General features: G+C 39.1%; 1 protein-coding gene and 1 long non-coding RNA gene across 4 annotated transcripts in view; one reads left to right on the plus strand and one right to left on the minus strand.

Annotated features, from left to right (window-relative positions):
• The window catches only part of glra3 (glycine receptor, alpha 3), a 67,597-nt gene that overhangs the window by 34,389 nt on the left and 14,451 nt on the right, over positions 1-18,757 (plus strand). For 2 of the 3 annotated variants that reach the window (XM_067441334.1, XM_067441335.1), the window contains exons 4-6: positions 11,911-12,134; positions 13,032-13,114; positions 16,661-16,798. In XM_067441334.1, the coding sequence (XP_067297435.1) occupies positions 11,911-12,134; positions 13,032-13,114; positions 16,661-16,798 (445 nt within the window). Of the gene's footprint in view, positions 1-11,509; positions 11,640-11,910; positions 12,135-13,031; positions 13,115-16,660; positions 16,799-18,757 lie in introns of those variants that run through there. The other variant, XM_067441336.1, reaches the window with a different exon arrangement.
• LOC137073141 (uncharacterized) lies at positions 8,532-11,385 on the minus strand. The gene is made up of 3 exons (XR_010904736.1): positions 11,284-11,385; positions 10,992-11,134; positions 8,532-9,719 (listed from the first exon to the last, which is right to left on the minus strand). It is a non-coding gene; the product is annotated as an uncharacterized lncRNA (long non-coding RNA).

Genomic DNA, 18,757 nt, shown 5'->3' on the forward strand with positions numbered 1-18,757 from the left:
ATGCCACCTACACTGATGATAGCAACGTTAAATATGCACTTGAATGACACACAAGCATTTGTTTCACGCATCAAAGAATGGTAAAGAGGCTCTGAGGAGCGCGCATAAATGTCCATAACAAAAAATTCTGATGGTCACGTTTAGACATTTTGGTGACTATAAGTAGCAGTGCACCCACATGTCAACACTTTATTTTGATGGTCCCCCAACAATCATTCCACTGACTAACTTTGCAAGTGCATGTCAACTTATTTTACCAGACTGATCTCATGAAATGCCGTATGTATGACACGCCAATTCGTATGCCATTTTGGCATGCTATAAAGACGCATAATCGCTTTTTGGCGTGTTTATCAACGCCGTTTCTTTCTACCCCCCTACACTGCCCCTACCCCTAAACCTACCCATCACACACACAGCCCCTAAACCTACCCATCACACACACACAGCCCCTAAACCTACTCATCACACACACAGCCCCTAAACCTACCCATCACACACACACAGCCCCTAAACCTACCCAATCAAAAGAAACATTCTGCATTTTTACATTTTCAATAAAACATAATTTAGTATGTTTATTAATCCATTTACCTTGTGGACACATACATATTCAGACACATTTTGAATGCATAACTCAAACTCTTCCCTAAACCTACTCATTTGTGTATTATAAAAAACAGGATAACAGGCAGATACGACTGCAGTCACAATTTATTCAGAAAGTACAAATACTCCTAGTGTTCCGAGGCCAAACGATTGATTTGTGTGAAGAAAATCCCCAAAAGCGATCAGAACGTCGACATCCGCCAAAGATTATAATAAATTTCAGATATTGCCGCGGGAAGAAACGCCAGGTCAGCTTTGACAGCATTGGCTGTCCTGTTTCTCGTGACCAATCGCATCATTTTCATCATTGTCGTCTCGCGTGTATCATTTGAATCAGACAGAAATCGAATGCGTGTGTGTTCTGTTCACAAAGGGGCGCGATCATCATTTCAACGACTAAAACATTAAGATCAACTCTGTTCTTCACATGGAGATATCGTATGACTTCAGAAGACTTGGAATGCAACATGAGTTAATACTTTTATACTGTTTTTGGTCCGTTTTTGCAATAAATACATTTGACTGTACATTTTTGCCTGTTACGTGTTTTATCTTGTTGAGAGTGGGTAGGTTTAGGGTAGGAGTGGAGTTAGTTGCTCCAAAATATAAAATTAGGCTATAAATTTTAATTTTGTCAGATCAGGTTGGCGGAATCACACGGCGTAGATATACACGCGGAGATGATGGTTTGTTTGGGCGTAGACATACATGCGGAATCACACGGCGTAGACATACATGCGGATAGCTCAAAATGCGTATAGATAACATGCCACTTGCCTTTAGAAAGTGTATGTTTACGCAAAGTCATGATGTCGCATTTTACTAACCTTAACCCCTTATAATAATAACCCTAATCTACCTCAGTCTACTAATACTCTAATGAGAGTTAGTTGACATGTAGGTGCAACATTACTTACAGACTAGTCAACAGAATGTCTAAAAGGAAATGTCAAAATAAAGTGTAACCGAAAAATCTTACATACAAGTTAGGGTTGTCCCCGAATGAGGATTTACACATTCTAATCAGAATTGTTGAATCTTTCTATGGTCGACTGATAGTGACCCTGGTGGGAGGCTGTGGACTAAAATTGTATTGTATTTAAAACATGAAATGAAATAAAATCAATTAAAATAGAATGACATAACATACTGTGTTTTAATGGGATTAAAATAATGGGCCGTGGATAAGATATAAACTAATTAATAATTATTTTAATAATTCCTCAGGAAGTGCTTTCGTCACCATCATGTCACCTCGCTCACTCTCGTTTGGTCATGGTTAGCAATAAGCAGCAGAAACGTATTTGTAGACTTTTTTTGAGTAACGTTACTACTAACACGGTTAAGAAAAGTAAAATTGGGAAATCTTCTCAAATAAAGTATGTAAACAACAACGACGCTGACCTTGACACCGACACAAACTGTGTTCAGACATCCGCGAGGTTTGTGAGCTGGACGTTAACATGTAGCCTAGTCTCACCAGTCTGCTGAGGTCAGGACACATGATATTTTACAAACATGTGATTATAAATCATTATTTCTCCAAATATGCGCACATGATGGACTAAAAGCCCTGGCAGATGCTGGATATTGTATGTAGCCTATGAACACAAATAAAAAGAGTGCTTTATGAGTGATGATTTACGTGTGTCTGTGTATGATCCATGGGCGTCGGAACCATTGTGTGTCGTGAGGACAAGACTCACCCACTTTTTTTAAGACCAATGATATTGGACCAACTCACTTTTATCGTCACAACACGTCTGTTTACCTACCCCTAACCGAGAAAAACGTATTAGGTGTTTGACTCTTTTTTTTCACTTTTCTAATATTTTCTCAATTTTTGTTGAAAATAAATGCCTTTCTGATCTGTGATGTGAAAAGGGAGTAGAGCGAGTTCGGCAAAAGGCAGGGCAAATAACTCAGTGATTTCCGTAATTTTGTCTGGCGCAATCAATCGTTTAGTAAACTGCAGTAAAATTTGTATCTAATGTTACTCCAGCAAAAACTAATCTGGGGCGGTGGGTCCGTCTGTGCTCTTTGACGGTAAAGGGGGGTTCTACTACAACACCTGTCTGGTCGCCACCGACAACATAATGACGTCACACATTTTCCGACCCAACTTTCAGCCCCCCCGGAATTAAACGGCTTCCAGCGCGCCTGTCTATGTGTGTGTGTGAATGGGTTGGGAGGGGCACGACACTAGTCAGCTGGGTAAAACTATTTTTATTTTCCTTTACACACTACACAAAGCAACAACTTTTAATAAAGAAATAAAAAAAACACAAAGAAAACGTCGCAAAAAAACCTGTTTTGGTCCATCGATTTGTTACAAATCCTGGTGTAGATGAAACTCACGAAGGCGAAGGAGAACAGGAAACTTTTAATAGAAACAACTCAGGAACATCCACCACAATACATGAACGTCGACAGAAAAACACTGAGGGGAAACAGAGAACTAAATGCACAGGGGCAAACAAGGTAATTGGCAAGACACAGGTGATGGACATAACTAATTAGACAGACTGGGGAGAAACTAGCCCTGCGTTTCAATCAGCTCCCTAGTTCACTAGTCAGGGCACTGATCAGGACATAATTCAATGGGCTGACTCCCTGATCAGTGCCCTGACAACTGAACTAGTGAGCTGATTGAGACGCACCCTAGGTCACGGGGGCTGAAGTCAAAACACAAGGAACACAGCAGACAGGGTACACATGTAACAGCTATTGGCGTGGCAGGATTTAACTTCCTGAGTCGCCGCAGACAGGTGTTCGAATTTTAAAGGCGTGCCGCGTCCAGTGCGAAATCTCAGCGCCCTTAAAGGGTTCGCACACCAGGACGCGATCTTAACACCCGCAAAGATTCGACCGTGAGATCTGTGGTCGAATCCGGCTCCGCATATATTGATGCATCGAATCTTTGACAATCTGGGGTCATCCCTAATACAAGTGCTGGTCATATAATTATAATATATTATATATTATAATATCATCAAAAAGGGAAACTTGTATATTATATTCATTCATTACACACAGACTGATATTTTTCAAATGTTTATTTATTTTAATTGTGATGATTATAATTGTCAACTAAGGGAAATCCCAAATTCAGTATCTCAGAAAATTTGAATATTGTAAAAAGGTTAAATATTGAAGTTACCTGGTGCCATACTCTAATCAGCTAATTAACTCAAAACACATGAAAAGGCCTTTAAATGATCTCTCAGTCTAGTTCTGTAGGCTAAACAATCATAAGGTAGACTGCTGACTTGACAGTTGTCCAAAAGATGAAAATTGACACCTTGCACAAGGAGTGCAAGACACAAAAGGTCATTACAAAAGAGGCTGGCTGTTCACAGAGCTCAGTGTCCAAGCACATTAATAGAGAGGCGAAGGACAGGAAAAGATACCTAAGAGACCCTGGAGAGGATTGTGAAACAAAACCCATTCAAAAGGTGGGGGAGATTCACAAAAAGAGTGGACTGCAGCTGGAGTCACTGCTTCAAGAACCACTACGCACAGACATATGCAAGACATGGGTTTCAGCTGTCGCATTCCTTGTGTCAAGCCACTCTTGAACAGACAGCGTCAGATGCATCTTGCCTGGGCTAAAGACAAAAAGGACTGCTGAGTAATCCAAAGTTATGTTCTCTGATGAAAGTAAATCTTGCTTTTCCATTGGAAATCAAGGTCCCAGTGTCTGGAGGAAGAGAAGAGAGACACACAATCCATGTTGCATGAATTCCAGTGTAAAGTTTTCACAGTCAGTGATGGGTTAGGGTGTCATGTCATCTGCTGGTGTCCACTGTGTTTTCTGAGGTCAAAGGTCAACGCAGCCGTATCCCAGGAAGTGTTAGAGCACTTCATAAACAGGGACCATGGTATCCCTGTTCTTAATTGGCCAACAAACTCACCTGACCTAAACCCCATAGAAAATCTATGGAGTATTGTGAAGAGGAAGATGTGCTATGCCAGACTCAACAATGTAGAAGAGCTGAAGGCAACCATCAGAGCAACCTGGGCTCTCATAACACCCGAGCGGTGCCACAGACTGATCGACTCCATTCCACGCCACATTGCTGCAATAATTCAGATAAAAGCAGCCCCAACTAAGTATTGAGTGCTGTACATGCTCATACATTTCATGTTTATACATTTCAGTTGGCCTAGATTTAGAAATATCCTTTCTTTGTATTGCTCTTAAGTAATATTGTAATTTTCTGAGATACTGAATTTGGGATTGTCCTTAGTTTTCAGTTATAATCATTACAATTACAAGAAAAAAAAACATTTGAAATTAGGGGTGTGCCATTTCATATCGTCCGCGGTAATATCGGTATACATTTTTACATGATAAAAAAGTGTCATATCGCGATATCAATGATATAGCGACGCGGTGACGTATGGCGCATTTACTTTCCCTAAACAATAACACCTGTCTGAGAGAGAAGAGCACAAAGACCAGCATGGCAGCCTCTGATGATGATTTAGTACCTTAAAGGGAGCTACTTGGTTACAAGAGGTCAGTTCTCTTGACATCTGACATAACATTGACAACTTAAAGCTGTTATTGATGTTTGCAGCGCAATATTTGACTAGAAGGGTAACAGTTAACTTTGACAGTTATTTTCGTCAGTTACGGCTAGTTAGATCTAAGATCGCATTGTGCACGCTTTGAATGAGACACAGAGATAAAGAAGGTAGTACGTAAAGTAATACGTTTATTTGAATGAATGGATTTATAGCATTTATTTGAATTATAGAGAGAGAGAAAGAGAGAGAGAGAGAGAGAGAGAGAGAGAGAGAGAGAGAGAGAGAGAGAGAGAGAGAGAGAGAGAGAGAGAGAGAGAGAGAGAGAGAGAGAGAGAGAGAGAGAGAGAGAGAGAGAGAGAGAGAGAGAGAGAGAGAGACTTACTCCCTAAGTCACTGTCGAGGAAGGTTTATAACTTCTACATGATGATTTTAAGGCAACAAGCCAGATGTCTTCAGGGTCCTTCCCACCTATAATGACATAATTTAGCACGACCCTGCCAGGTGAATGCCAGACCTGCTCCTGAGAGAGAGATTCGTACATGCGTGACTGCGTCTCTTTTAACAATGCAGATGTGCGTTTATTACTTTAAAATAGCGAGTAACCCCATCATTGCTGAGAAATATAATGATGTAATCCAGTAGCTTTAGCTTATCTATTTTATTGGCAAAAGTTGCGGGGTGGCGTTGATAACTAGTTTTCTTGCTCCTGAATCTGCAGCGTGATTTCTGTATGCGAGTGACGTGTGCGTGTATGTGCGTATATATACACACAAACATTTAGTTTATATGTATTATAATTATATATAATTTCATTTTTTTAATTTCTAGTGAAAACACTAGTAACTTGTACCTTATGACAGTAGATTTACACTTTATATTAAATATCAGTGTATATTTTTTTTTCTATATCGTCATAAATATCGTTATCGCAAATATTCTTGAAATATCGTGATATAATTGTGAGGCTATATCGCCCACCCCTATTTCAAAATATATCAGTCTGTGTGTAATAAATTAATATACATACAAGTTTTGAATCGAATTAGTTAAATAAATCATGAAATCAAATTTTAATGATATTCTAATATATGACCAGCACCTAATAGCCCCTTTAACTTTTTGTTTCGTTACAATATCCTTCTCTTTAGTCAGCAATAGATCCAGTTATTGGCGGCATGAGCTTCCCCACAGATCTGATGTCACAGATCTCATCTGAAGTGAAATCATAACTCCCAGGTTTTCATTATGTAATAGAGATAAATACATCAGCACAAGGCTGCCTGCACAGACACAGATCAATGCCTCTTTAATTGGCCCACTTAAACATTATGGACAGACAGGATAAATACTAAAATAGGATCATATGACTAAAAATAACATTATCTTCCAAAGAATTTTGCAATGTCTGTGAATGTCAGTAGAGCATTGTTTGTTTGGTTGGTTCATTTCACTGAGGATTCTTGGGTAAACTATAATCAACGGTTTTGCTAACAGACTTACGGAAACATGTGAAAGACATAGAAATAGTGCAGAAACATGTAACTAATCTGTGATCAGTGATTTCTTATATGTAAGGAGTCGTGTACAGTCAGACATTTGCTTATTGCTGTTTATGCATCAGTAAAGGAAGTCAGTGACTATGGTCAACTTCACAATGTTCCTCGTAGTAGCATCAACTGTTATTTCAATTTTGATTAAATCATATACAGAACGTGAGCGAGGAAAGCGCTCTTTAAATGGCTTAAGCTGTCGATCGCACAAGCACTGCATTCTGCACTCTTGTCAGAACTTCTGTTACAATCAGTGTAACTGCTACACTGCTCAATGAATCTCTTATTTGCATTGTGTTTGCTCTGTGTTAGTTATGATGAATGCATTTGTGAATGCAGAAATTGAGTTGCAGTGCCGAAATCATTGCATTTGTGGACTCGCCAGACTGTAATATGAAAAACAAAGTAAACGTTTTCATAGGTGTTCCGCATGTAATATTTGTTCATATGCAAAGATGTTACCCAATTTCAGCAGTGGGTGTTTACATTAAAATCCTAAAAGAGGCCTGGCCATTTTAAATCCGAGGGTGAAAATCAAAGACAGAAAATATGAACACGTAGAATGAAAACATAGACTTCACATCAGGAGTAGAGAAAGAAGAACATTTCAAATTATTTAATGCAAAAGCATCCAAGCCTCTAGTTGTACTATAGGGTCTGCATTGCTTGTATACAGGTAGCCATATCTTAAATCCTCCAGGGAATCAGCAAGTGAGTGGCAGAAAGCAGTTATTGTTCTTACTTGTGCAGGTCATCCCCGTAGGGATCTTGTTTGTCCATTATATGGCACCACGGTTGAATAGAAACAGGCTCCAGGTGTGCTCAGCAATGGAACTCTGTATGTTTTTTGTTTTTGTCTTTTTGATGTTTGCTCATGCCATACTCTATAGACATCCACACACATTTGGCATTTCACCCAATTGCAACACAGATCTACACACAGGAACACGGATATGTGCTTTTATCTTATCTACACAAGTGTCCCAACATTCCTGTCTGTGAACGCAAATGCTCATCACACACACATACGGAGAGTGCCTTGTCGCCTTCATCCCTCTACTTGCTCTGAATAAGTTATGCGCTGTGAGATGGCACACTCACTCTGAAATAATTATGTCTGAAGAGAATGTGTCAAAGCCTTTCCCTCACTCAAGAGTGGACTTCTCTTCATAAATATTCCTTCCTTCAAGCCGGATACAATTCCCTTGTGATTTACTCAAATCAACAAGCTGTTCTTTGTGATCCAGGGAACAACTGAGCTTTGAAAAAAATAAGAAGCCTCAGCCGCATGAAACTTAGGTGGAGTAGGTGCAGAATAATATAGTTATTAAAAATACATTTTAAATCAGCTCATACAGATACTGACTTGAAAACACCTCTTTTGTGATCACAAGCGATTTCAGATTGATATTTTTTTTGCTGGTTCTAGCATGATTTCCATGTTTATTTATGCCTAAATGAACCAAACTGAGGGGGACACGTGCCATGTTCGGAAACAAATGCTCCAAACGATCCAGGTATAAACTAGTTTTCTAAAGCTTTTTCTTTTTCAACTTTAAAATCTTTAAAATCAGTTAACACATTGTTAAACACTGTCAGAAAAAAGGTACATTGCTGTCACTGGGGCGGTACCCTAAGGTACAAAACCGAAAAGGTACTAATATGTACCTTTAAGGTACTACTATGTTCCTTTAAGATACTAATATGCACTCTTAAAGTACTGATATGTACCTTTTAAGGTATTAATATGTACCATTTAGGGGTTAGTCCCCTTTGTACCTTAGGGTACTACCCCAGTGACAGCACTATACCTTTTTTCTGAGAGTGAAGTCTATTAAGGAAATATATTAAAATAATTGTATAAATATCTGGATATGTTCTCAACTTTCTGGTACACAGTACACATCTTGAGGAGATTTTCGATGTGCAGTAATAAACAACATCCTTCAGATTTGTTGTCCTTGTCTAAGCTTTACTAGAACAGGTTCAAGAAGTGGATGAAATACCATTGCAATTAATTCTCTTTAGATATGCTTCCCCATATGTTACGTGTGGATTAACCCTTCCTAGATGCATTGCCAATACCATCTGGCCCTTGGAGATCGCTTTCCCTCAGCATTAAGGCCATGGGATAATCCTAACATCCAGGAACAAAGGACACCGCATTAACAGAACATTATTCTGGACAATCCTCAGTTCCCAGGCAACTGATATTCATAATGACAATATATGATATTCATAATGATAAGTGACATGTTTATATTTATTCATATATCCCTTAAATTGTTCTCTAAAATGAAATAAAATCAAAGGAGATGAGCATCTAAACATGCAAGGGCTGCTCAGATGACCCCCCTGCTTTAATCCATTATTTCTTTATTGTCCGATTATGAGGTTATAAAGGTCTAACCTCAAGTAGTCGCTGTTTCAAAACAACATCTTAAGGGGTTGTTGTTGAACACGTCTCTTTACAGATAGATTACGCTTTGATCTTTCAGAATCCTGGCACATCTGCCAGCCCATGCGCTGATCTGAGCAGACCAGTTCTGTTCACCAGCTGATAGGGACGATAATCTCAAGATTATCGGCAGCTTCAGAGTTACGACAGTGAACCAAAATAAGGTTTTCAATTCCATCTCCACATTCTGGACTGGTGTAAAACTTGATATTTGCTTGCAAGTGCCACAATTTTTTTCTGCCATTGCTCATTTTTGGCACATGCTGACAACATGTAGGCTTAGAGATGCCAACAGTTATGCTGACAACATGCAGGTTGAGTGATTCAGTAGTCACCACCAGAGCAGTGAATGTATTGACAGGGCTATCTGACTGTTAGAGAAGCCACAGACATATGGAGATGTGATTACTTGCTGGCTCATTGGCACGGGTGCAGATACCTCCCTCAATGCCATTGAGTCCCGCTTGAGTAGGCAATCATAGAGAAGTTGTGCGGAGATTGCCATGGAGCCACTGAAGGCCTGCAGTGGGTTGAGTATTCGCAGATGCGCTGCACAGCTTCCACACCAGCTGCAAAGAAATGTGCAGAGGACAGAATTAGCCGCTAAGTTGATGACAAAGCAGGCAAGAGATTGACAAAGAAGTGGTGTGACATCTATAATGAAAGTAAGGCATGCTTCATCAGCTGAGATGTTGGCCAGTTCGTTGATCTGTAATCTGTGACCATCAGCTATATGCTTCTGACAACAAACCACTGCCGTTAAATGTTTTGGGAAGTGGAGCAGAACAGTGATGTTTTCCTGTTTCTGGTAATCGCCACGGTCCATCCTCAGCCTTGAGGCGTTTGCATGACTGCTGAGAAGTGGGGGATCTGACACAGTTAAGATTTGTCTCATCACTGTGTTGCGTTTATTTCCCATGTGGAGCTACATGAGCAGAACTTGCTTTCCATATCCCACCACTGATGCACTCAGACACACATACCTTCTAATGAAGTTCTTCAAATGTTTTAGAAAGACACAGATTAGATATGAAAACCGCCTGGTTCTCCATCCCCCTTGCTGCCTAACTATATCCCTTTCTTGCTGTCACCTCCCATTCATTATTGTGGCTGTGCATCTTATCGCTTTTAGGCAAATTCAGTTTGACTATACACAGTATATTCTTAAAATTCTGAACATAATAACTATTGTTGTCAAAAAGTAGAAATTCCAATCTCTCCTTGGATGCGTTTATAACATTTACTTCAGCTTTTATTAGTTTCAAATTATCCTAACTCTGTCTGCAAGCTTATTGTTGAGGTTCATTAAGGTTTTGTCTTCGTTACTCATGCAATTCCGCCAGGCTTCTAGGCAAATATCATGAGAAATTATGGCATATATAAACCTGTGTAACATTTTTTCCTCAGAACTTTAATTTAATACAGACTGTCAGCTGTGTCTTAAGGCAAATATAATGGCATATTGACAGAGAGAAAAAAATATTCTGTTCCTAAGACATACCACTATATTCTGGCATAGTTTTACAACAATGAATGACTGCATCCTTAAGCATTTTGCTTCCTTGTCTGTCACGTTTCGCATATACAGCAGGCCAGAACAGATCTTCTACATGATTGGATTGGAGAATTAACCTTTTTGGAGGCAAAATTGCTAAGATATTTTTGGCAACTGTTGGCAATGTAACCCCATGGCCTGTCACAACATCCTACTGTAGATATTACACAGCTTATCACAGTGCAGAATCATTAATTATTTATAAAATGCTGGTTTTCAAACTTTTAGCCTATATTTAAAGGGTTAGTTCACCCTAAACATTTAAATTATTTAATGAAATACTCACCCTCATGTCGTTGGACATCCGTAAGACCTTCGTTCATCTTCAGAACACAAATAAAATATTTTTGTTGAAAGCTGATAGCTGAGAAAGGCTTCAGATAGACCTCCATTGGCAGTGCATTCCCACTCACAAGACCCATAGAGGCACTAAAAACGTTGTTACAAAGTCCATCTCACTACAGTGGCTGTACAATAATTTCAGGAAAAGCGACGAAAATAGTTTTTGTGCGCAAAAAAAATCTAAATAATGACTTTATCTGCCAAGTTATTGTCATCTGTGTAGGCCTCGGACTCACGTGATAGCGACGCTCCTCCTCTTCCGGGTCATGTATCTGAACGGTGGAGTTGCGTCATATTCTCGCGCATGCGTCGAGTTCAAGTCAATAACTTGGTGGATGAAGTCGTTATTTTGATTTTTGTGCGCACAATACCTATTTTCGTCGCATTGTAAAATTGTTGTACAGCCACTGTAGTGAGGTGGACTTTGCATCGATGTTTTTAGTGCCTTTATGGGTCTTGTGAGAGGGAATGTACTGAATGCCAATGGAGGTCTATCTGAAGCAGTTCTCAGCCATCAGCTTTCAACAAAAATATCTTTATTTGTGTTCTGAAGATGAACGAAGGCCTTACTGGGGTGTCCAACGACATGATGGTGAGTAATTAATGAAATGATTTTCATTTTTGGGTGAACTAAACCTTTAATGTAGTCTGCGTGCTATTTACTTTTCTCTTGAAGGATTTTACTCATTTTACTGTAACGTTAACTTACCAATGTTAGTAATGATACTTATTTATTACTAACTAGTGGCTGTGCATGCTTGCACATGACAATACCCATTATGTCTGATTTAAAACTGACAGAGAGGCTTGTTTTACCTGTCCTGTGCTATTTACCTTGACTGATGATAAGTTCTTACTCTTAGGATTACAGAGTGAACATATTCCTCCGGCAGCAGTGGAACGACCCTCGGTTAGCGTACAGCGAGTACCCAGATGACTCCCTGGATCTGGATCCCTCTATGTTGGACTCCATTTGGAAGCCTGATCTGTTCTTCGCCAATGAGAAGGGAGCGCACTTCCACGAGGTCACAACTGACAACAAACTCTTAAGAATATTCAAAAATGGAAATGTGCTCTATTCAATCAGGTGAGCCTCTTCAGTAACAGTCAGAATAATCACTGGTCATGGAAAGCATTTCGTATGTTTGGTGGTCCCTTTGTGTTACATACCTTATTAGTATTTTAAAATATTTAGATTAAGTTACAAAATTAGTGCAATCTAATGAAAATTTCTGGTGGAAGTTTGACGTCCATGAGATGAACAGAGATATAAATAATGTTTATAACTGATCTTTTTCACAATGTTCAACATTTGACAAATGCATTTGTGTGGGTAGGGCCATGCCTACGGAAATAACTGCTGTGCACGCTTCTGAAAATGTCAATCCACAATCCTGTAGTAATCTCAGCTGACAGAGACTTGAGTCATTTAATATAATTTCCCTTTGAACCCTAAAATGTAACTAACCCTTCAACAAATAGCAGGGTAAACAATGTCATTCAACATCAATCACTGCAGTGAAGCTATAAGAAGACAACAATATTGTGGCAGCATGAGGGTTGATGGGAAGTGCTGGAGTTAATAGTGAGGGGTATATTATGTCAGGCTTTTGAGAAGATATGGTGGAAAGCTGCGCAGATGTGAGACGACAGAGGATTCACTCTGACTGAAATTCACGTGGTGCCCTGAGGGAGAAAGAGTGTAATTAAAACATGGCCAATCTGCGGCTGTCAGACTCGTCTCTCCTCTGCTTTAATGGCCCCGTTCAGAAATCCCACCACTCAAGCAGCTTCGGAAGCTCAAAGCCCTCCTCTTTGATTCCCTTCTTTGTCTGAGCCGTGGATTTTCACATAATGTATTCAGGAATTGTACACGGAATTGCATTTGCATTTTCTTAACATGTTTTCTACTGTTTCTACAGAAGAAAAAAAAGTGTGTGTATAATTTATAAAATCAATACTTTGTTTTCCATTTAATTTTTAGATTGACGCTGACACTCTCTTGTCCAATGGATCTGAAGAATTTCCCCATGGATGTGCAGACATGCATAATGCAGCTGGAGAGTTGTGAGTAATCTCGTATGACCTCCTCTCATCAAGAGCTTGTTATGTAACTCCCCCCACCCCTCGTTCATATTTGTGTGGAAAGCAGACAGTGTTTCTCATTTGATAATGCAACTTCAGCCTGTAGCCAGGATGAAGTCAATGGTAGATTTGATGTGGAGCAGGTCTGGCATTAGCATTCACCTGGCAGGGTCGTGCTAAATTATGTCATTATAGGTGGGAAGGACCCTGAAGACATCTGGCCTGTTGTCTTAAAATCATCATGTAGAAGTTATAAACCTTCCTCGACAGTGACTTAGGGAGTCCCACTCCCCCCCCCCCCCCCCCCCTCTCTGTCTCTCTCTCTCTCTCTCTCTCTCTCTCTCTCTCTCTCTCTCTCTGAATGTGCCTGGTTAAAGATTAGTGAAGCTAGTGGTCAAAGTGTTTGGTAAATCATTCCAAGAGCTTTCTGTCGACTTGAAAACATGCCTCATCTCCCTCGATCTCTCCCATGATGATTGCTCTGAGCTGGGGTTGAGGCTTTTAAAGAAAGTCTCCATGTCATGGGGAATCTGTCTGCACAACTACATATTTTAGAGTGGCCATGTTCATGTCGCTAGTAGTTGCTCATTGAGAGGCTCTTGATGATAGGCAGCAATGTTAAATGAGGAGAATAGAATAGAATAGAATAGAATAGAATAGAATAGAATAGAATAGAATAGAATAGAATAGAATAGAATAGAATAGAATAGAATAGAATGAGCAGATTCACCTTCCCTCCAGTGAAGTTGTACCACCAAGAAAAGCAAAAGTGACACCAGAGCTATATCAAAAAACATCACACCGTACATTTTCCGGTGCAGTTACAGCCCTAAGGATATTGTGCTGGTAAATGGCTTAATGCTTTGTGATATAATCTGTCTTCACGTTGAAGCCTTGTACATTTTTATTATGTTCTGTAGTTGGCCAGCTTTATGCGGCTTTAAGTCAACAAATTTGTATTAAAATTCACAGTGGTCCGTGTACCTTCTAATTATTTGATTTTCAATGCAACAAATAAATAAAGAGAAACAAGAAACTTTTCCCCCATTTCTTTTAAGTAATGGAATAACAAGAATTAATCCAGAGCTTATGGTTGTTTGTTTATTTTCATTGATTAAAAATTTGTTTACAGCTTTAATATTTGATTCGACAGCGTGGGTGCCTCTGAAGTGGCCCTTTCATCTGATTCGTCCTCGTCGTCTTCTGTACTACAACTGAAGCCACTTTAAGACAACCCTTACGAAAAAGTAGTTTATTCAAGTGTGCTATTAGCATATTTCTTTTTACTAAAAATAAGAAAGTATAGTCTCTGTCTACTTTCTGTGTTACAGAAGTATACTTTATGTACTTCTCAGAAATATACTTAACCATTTCAGCTCTGCAGCACATTTTGCATTAGGCATATCTGAATTTAAAAGAGCGCCCTACCCACATTCATTGGAGTAAATTGATAAAAAAAAAAATGGTCTCATTTTACAGAAAACACTCTAAATTAAACACACAGTGGTGGAATAATGCATATATTCTGTTGTATCTATTCACCATTTTATGATAAACATATATAAAAAATAAATATTTTATTTTAAATTAATTTATTTAAATTAATAAAATTTAAAATTTTATTTTAAATTTTAAAGTTTCGGTTGATTCTACTAATTGGCACTAAACAGGGGGAGAATAATTTTCTTGATATCTTCTTCCAAAAAAAAAAGTTACTGAGATTTATCTGTCCAAACTATCTAATAACTCGTACTCATCTGCATTGACATAAGCCTGCCTGTCACTAGAAAATCGAAAAGAAGGCTCCGCCTCTTCAACGGTGTAAAAGGAGATCCCGGGCTCTGATTGGTCTAGAAGCATGATCAACATGTCTATAAAGAGCTGATATTCTGAGCTTTTTTGGCATATGACGCAATACGTGATGACGTCATCAAAAATCGCGTCTAACATCGACAATTAAAACTAAGGTCCTGTCCCAAATGGTACACTTCATGTGCACTTTCAGTCTTGTGGACTTACAATGGCCATTGCGTGTGCGTGTCCGTGTCCGTTAAGTTCACCAGACTGTAGGGTATCCCATTCGTCATTTAAGCTTAAAGAAGGGTGCTTGTGAGCGCACCCTTTGCTGCTGCTATGCGCCCTCGATGCACACTTCAGTTGAGCCCTAAGTTTGCGAGCTGTGCAGAGGACTTCTACCCGGCAGTCAAAGCGGCATTACGTCGTGAAAGTGCAGACTCAGAGGAAGACCGTGAGGGTTTAGGGTGCCATTTGGGACAGGGCCTAAGGATAATAAGTCCCTGTCCCAAATGTCACCCTAAACCCTCACGGTCTTCCTCTGAGTCTGCACTTTCCCAACGTAATGCTGCTTTGACTGCCAGGAAGAAGTCTGATGCGTAGCTCGCACCAGTGCGGGCTCGGCAGAAGTGCGCATCGAGGGCGCATAACGGCCACAAAGGGGGCGCTCGCGAGCACCCTTCTGAGACCTAGAATGAAAATGGGACACCCTGCGGTCTAGTGGACTTAACGGACACATGCACGCAGAGGCCATTGTAAGTTCACAAGACTGAAAGTGCACATGAAGTGTGCCATTTGGGACAAGGCCTAAGAGTATTTGTCTGCATCACATGTTTTGATCTTGACATTAGTGACATATTACAGTGTCGTTTGGCCATGCTTGCTCACAGACATGTGAAAATAGTCTCAGTTTGAAGCAAACAACCTAAGGAACAAGCTGATATAGTGTTTGAGGCTAGTAGCTTTACAACGAGTTTGTGATCCGAACAGAAATATGACTCGTGTTGGCTTGTTCAAATGAGTCATTTCCATCTTTGTGATCTTTTTGATGATACAATTACTGTAAATTATTGGATAGGTGAAATAAACTGCTCAGCGATATTCTTGAGGGTGAGAGCTTTTATTTGATATATGAATTGTCTATTTTAGGTGAGTTTGTTTGATAAAAAAATATGACATTTTATTATTATTATTTATTTATTTATTTTTTTAGACATATTATTTGTATGATTTTCTGGGGGGGGGGGATTCAGAATTCAGACCTTATTATTTTCTTCTATGTAATATAAATGCAGAAGTTATTGGGTTATTAAGAAACCTGAAGTTCTAATCTTTCAAATGATTCCGTAGTTTTGTGGTGCTCGTGTTATAGATTTCTTTTAAAGATTATGATGATGCAATATTGGACCCACGGGTGAGTCCAATGAGGGGTGCAGAGCTAAAGTGGTTAAAATAGCACTTAAGTATACTTGACGTATACAGAAAGCTCTAAGTATATTTGGACTAAGTTTAAGTGTAGTTTACTACACTATGTGTAGTTGGCTTGTAGTTGTGTTCTTTTGTTTTTTATTAGTATTAGTAATTCTTTATAATTTGTCATCACAGAACTTAATTACCAAATGTAAGAAATGTTTTACGAAATATTTTGTATTTTAGAAATTGTAGTCAAACTCTGTGTGGGTCAAAAATCTGAAGGAGCAAGTGCTAAAAGTTATCTCTTGGTCTTTCTCCTAGTTGGCTACACAATGAATGACCTGATCTTTGAGTGGCAAGAGAAAGGACCTGTGCAAGTGGCCGACGGACTGACCCTCCCACAGTTCATCCTCAAGGATGAGTCTGATTTAAGATACTGCACCAAACACTACAACACAGGTAATTTTGTTTTTAAATATATAAAACAACCTGATATAAATTGTTCAACTGCATACACTCAGAAAACATATATTATTAACATGACGCCAGGCTGAACTTTTTCTTTCCTAGATTTACAAACCTAAACGTTGAATTGAATTTTGATGGTTTCATGTTGGCAAGCAAATAGCACATTGCATAGTCTTGTTCGTGGTTTTCAAAGATGAGAGGATGTCCAGCAACCTGTCCATGTTCACATCTGGCTAATTTGGCTAGCATCGACCATGTGACAGATGAATTTTCTTCAAAATGAAATGCTGCAGAGATCAATTGGACGTATAGTCTTTTATGTCAACAACGACAATGTAAAATCCAACAGTGATTTTAACCCACACCTTTTAGTTTTTACTTAATGTTTTAACTTATTGTAAAAAATCTGGCCTGTAGTACTATTCAAAACTATACCTTGCTTACTCAGAAAACCCAAGTTAATCAATTATACTCCAACCCACCCCAAAACCACAAAACTCACCAACAGAGGTTACAACGTTAATAACAGACATGCCCTGCATCCAAATTTGCATACTATTCATACTAAATAGTATTGGAAAATAGAACTAGTATGTCCCAAACCATAGTATGCTGAAAAGAGTATTCCAAAAATACCCGGATGGTCTACTATTTCTGGGCAAAATTCGAAGTGCAGATCGAAGCACACTCTTAACGGCTGATATTGCCCAAAACCCATTGCGAGAACTACAAACGTGGATAAAAAAAGTATTACAAAACTACAAACATGATGGATGTACGAGTCTGAAGGTTATTAGAGAGGCTTAGATAAAGGTTTGAGTGATCAATTATACGTTTTTAACCTGACAGAAATATATTTATTCAGTGCAGCATTGTGAACTTTTGTAATGACACATTTGGCCATTAAATTGATAATGCAAAAACTATGCATCATTATAATTAAACTGTAAACACACAAGGAGAGTCTCTGCATTAAAGACCTGCACATGGCAAATCAAAGTGCGACTAAAATTTTCTCCGATACGGTAGGAAATTAAACTGAATGTGGAGAATTTTAACTGTGACGACTCTGACGATTAGTGATGTTAGGTTCTTGAACGAATCGTTCTTTTGAGCCGGTTCTCAGCAAGTAACCGGTCGAGCTGGTTCACAATCGAACTGAATCGAGCTTTAGTTCTACCAGAAAGACTCGGGAGAAATATATTGACAATAGAGCATTTATTGACAGCTCAGCAAGCTGATAGTGTACAGAGTCATTTGGCGTAGGCCCCGTCCGAAGATCATAATCCGAGGGTCTCGGATCTGCAATTCCTGCCTGAAGATGAGGGCAGGGGCGCAGCCGACCCCCCGGCAGGGTATGGACAGGGCCATCCTGGTGGTGGTGGGGAGGATGGGGGTAATTGTCGCTTCAGTATCTGCGAACTCAAACATGTGTAAGTACAGAGCCTTTATACCGTGAGCATGAGAATATCATTGGATTAGAGTGAAGGCATTAAGTGACATAGTAATTGAGTCTTCCCAGCAGAACTTGTGCTAAAGCTTTCATTTCCGTGTTAATGACGCAAGACGCAAAAGCCGAAGTAGCACGTCCGACTGAAAAAGAACCGATTAAGGCGGTTCAAAAATCTGTCGAAGTGTGCCGAGGATTACCAAGGCGAGGCTGATTGAGTTGACGACGCAAGTCTGAGGCACGTAGCCTACTGGAAATATGCTTATTATGACGACTACTGTTATTAATTTTATTTAGCAAAGTTTGCACTATTTTCTGTTTTTTTTAATAAATAAAATAATACATTTCTGTTTAATGAACATCATTTAAAATATATTTCTTTATTAGCATATTTTAAAGTATAGAAACACAATAATTTAGAAAAGTAAAGATTATGAAATCATTGAAGGAGTATTTACAGTAGTAACAATAATCATATTTTATTATATGCTATGATTAAT

This window comes from Pseudorasbora parva, chromosome 4, assembly GCF_024679245.1.
Source record: "Pseudorasbora parva isolate DD20220531a chromosome 4, ASM2467924v1, whole genome shotgun sequence".
NCBI classification, from domain to species: Eukaryota; Metazoa; Chordata; class Actinopteri; order Cypriniformes; family Gobionidae; genus Pseudorasbora; species Pseudorasbora parva.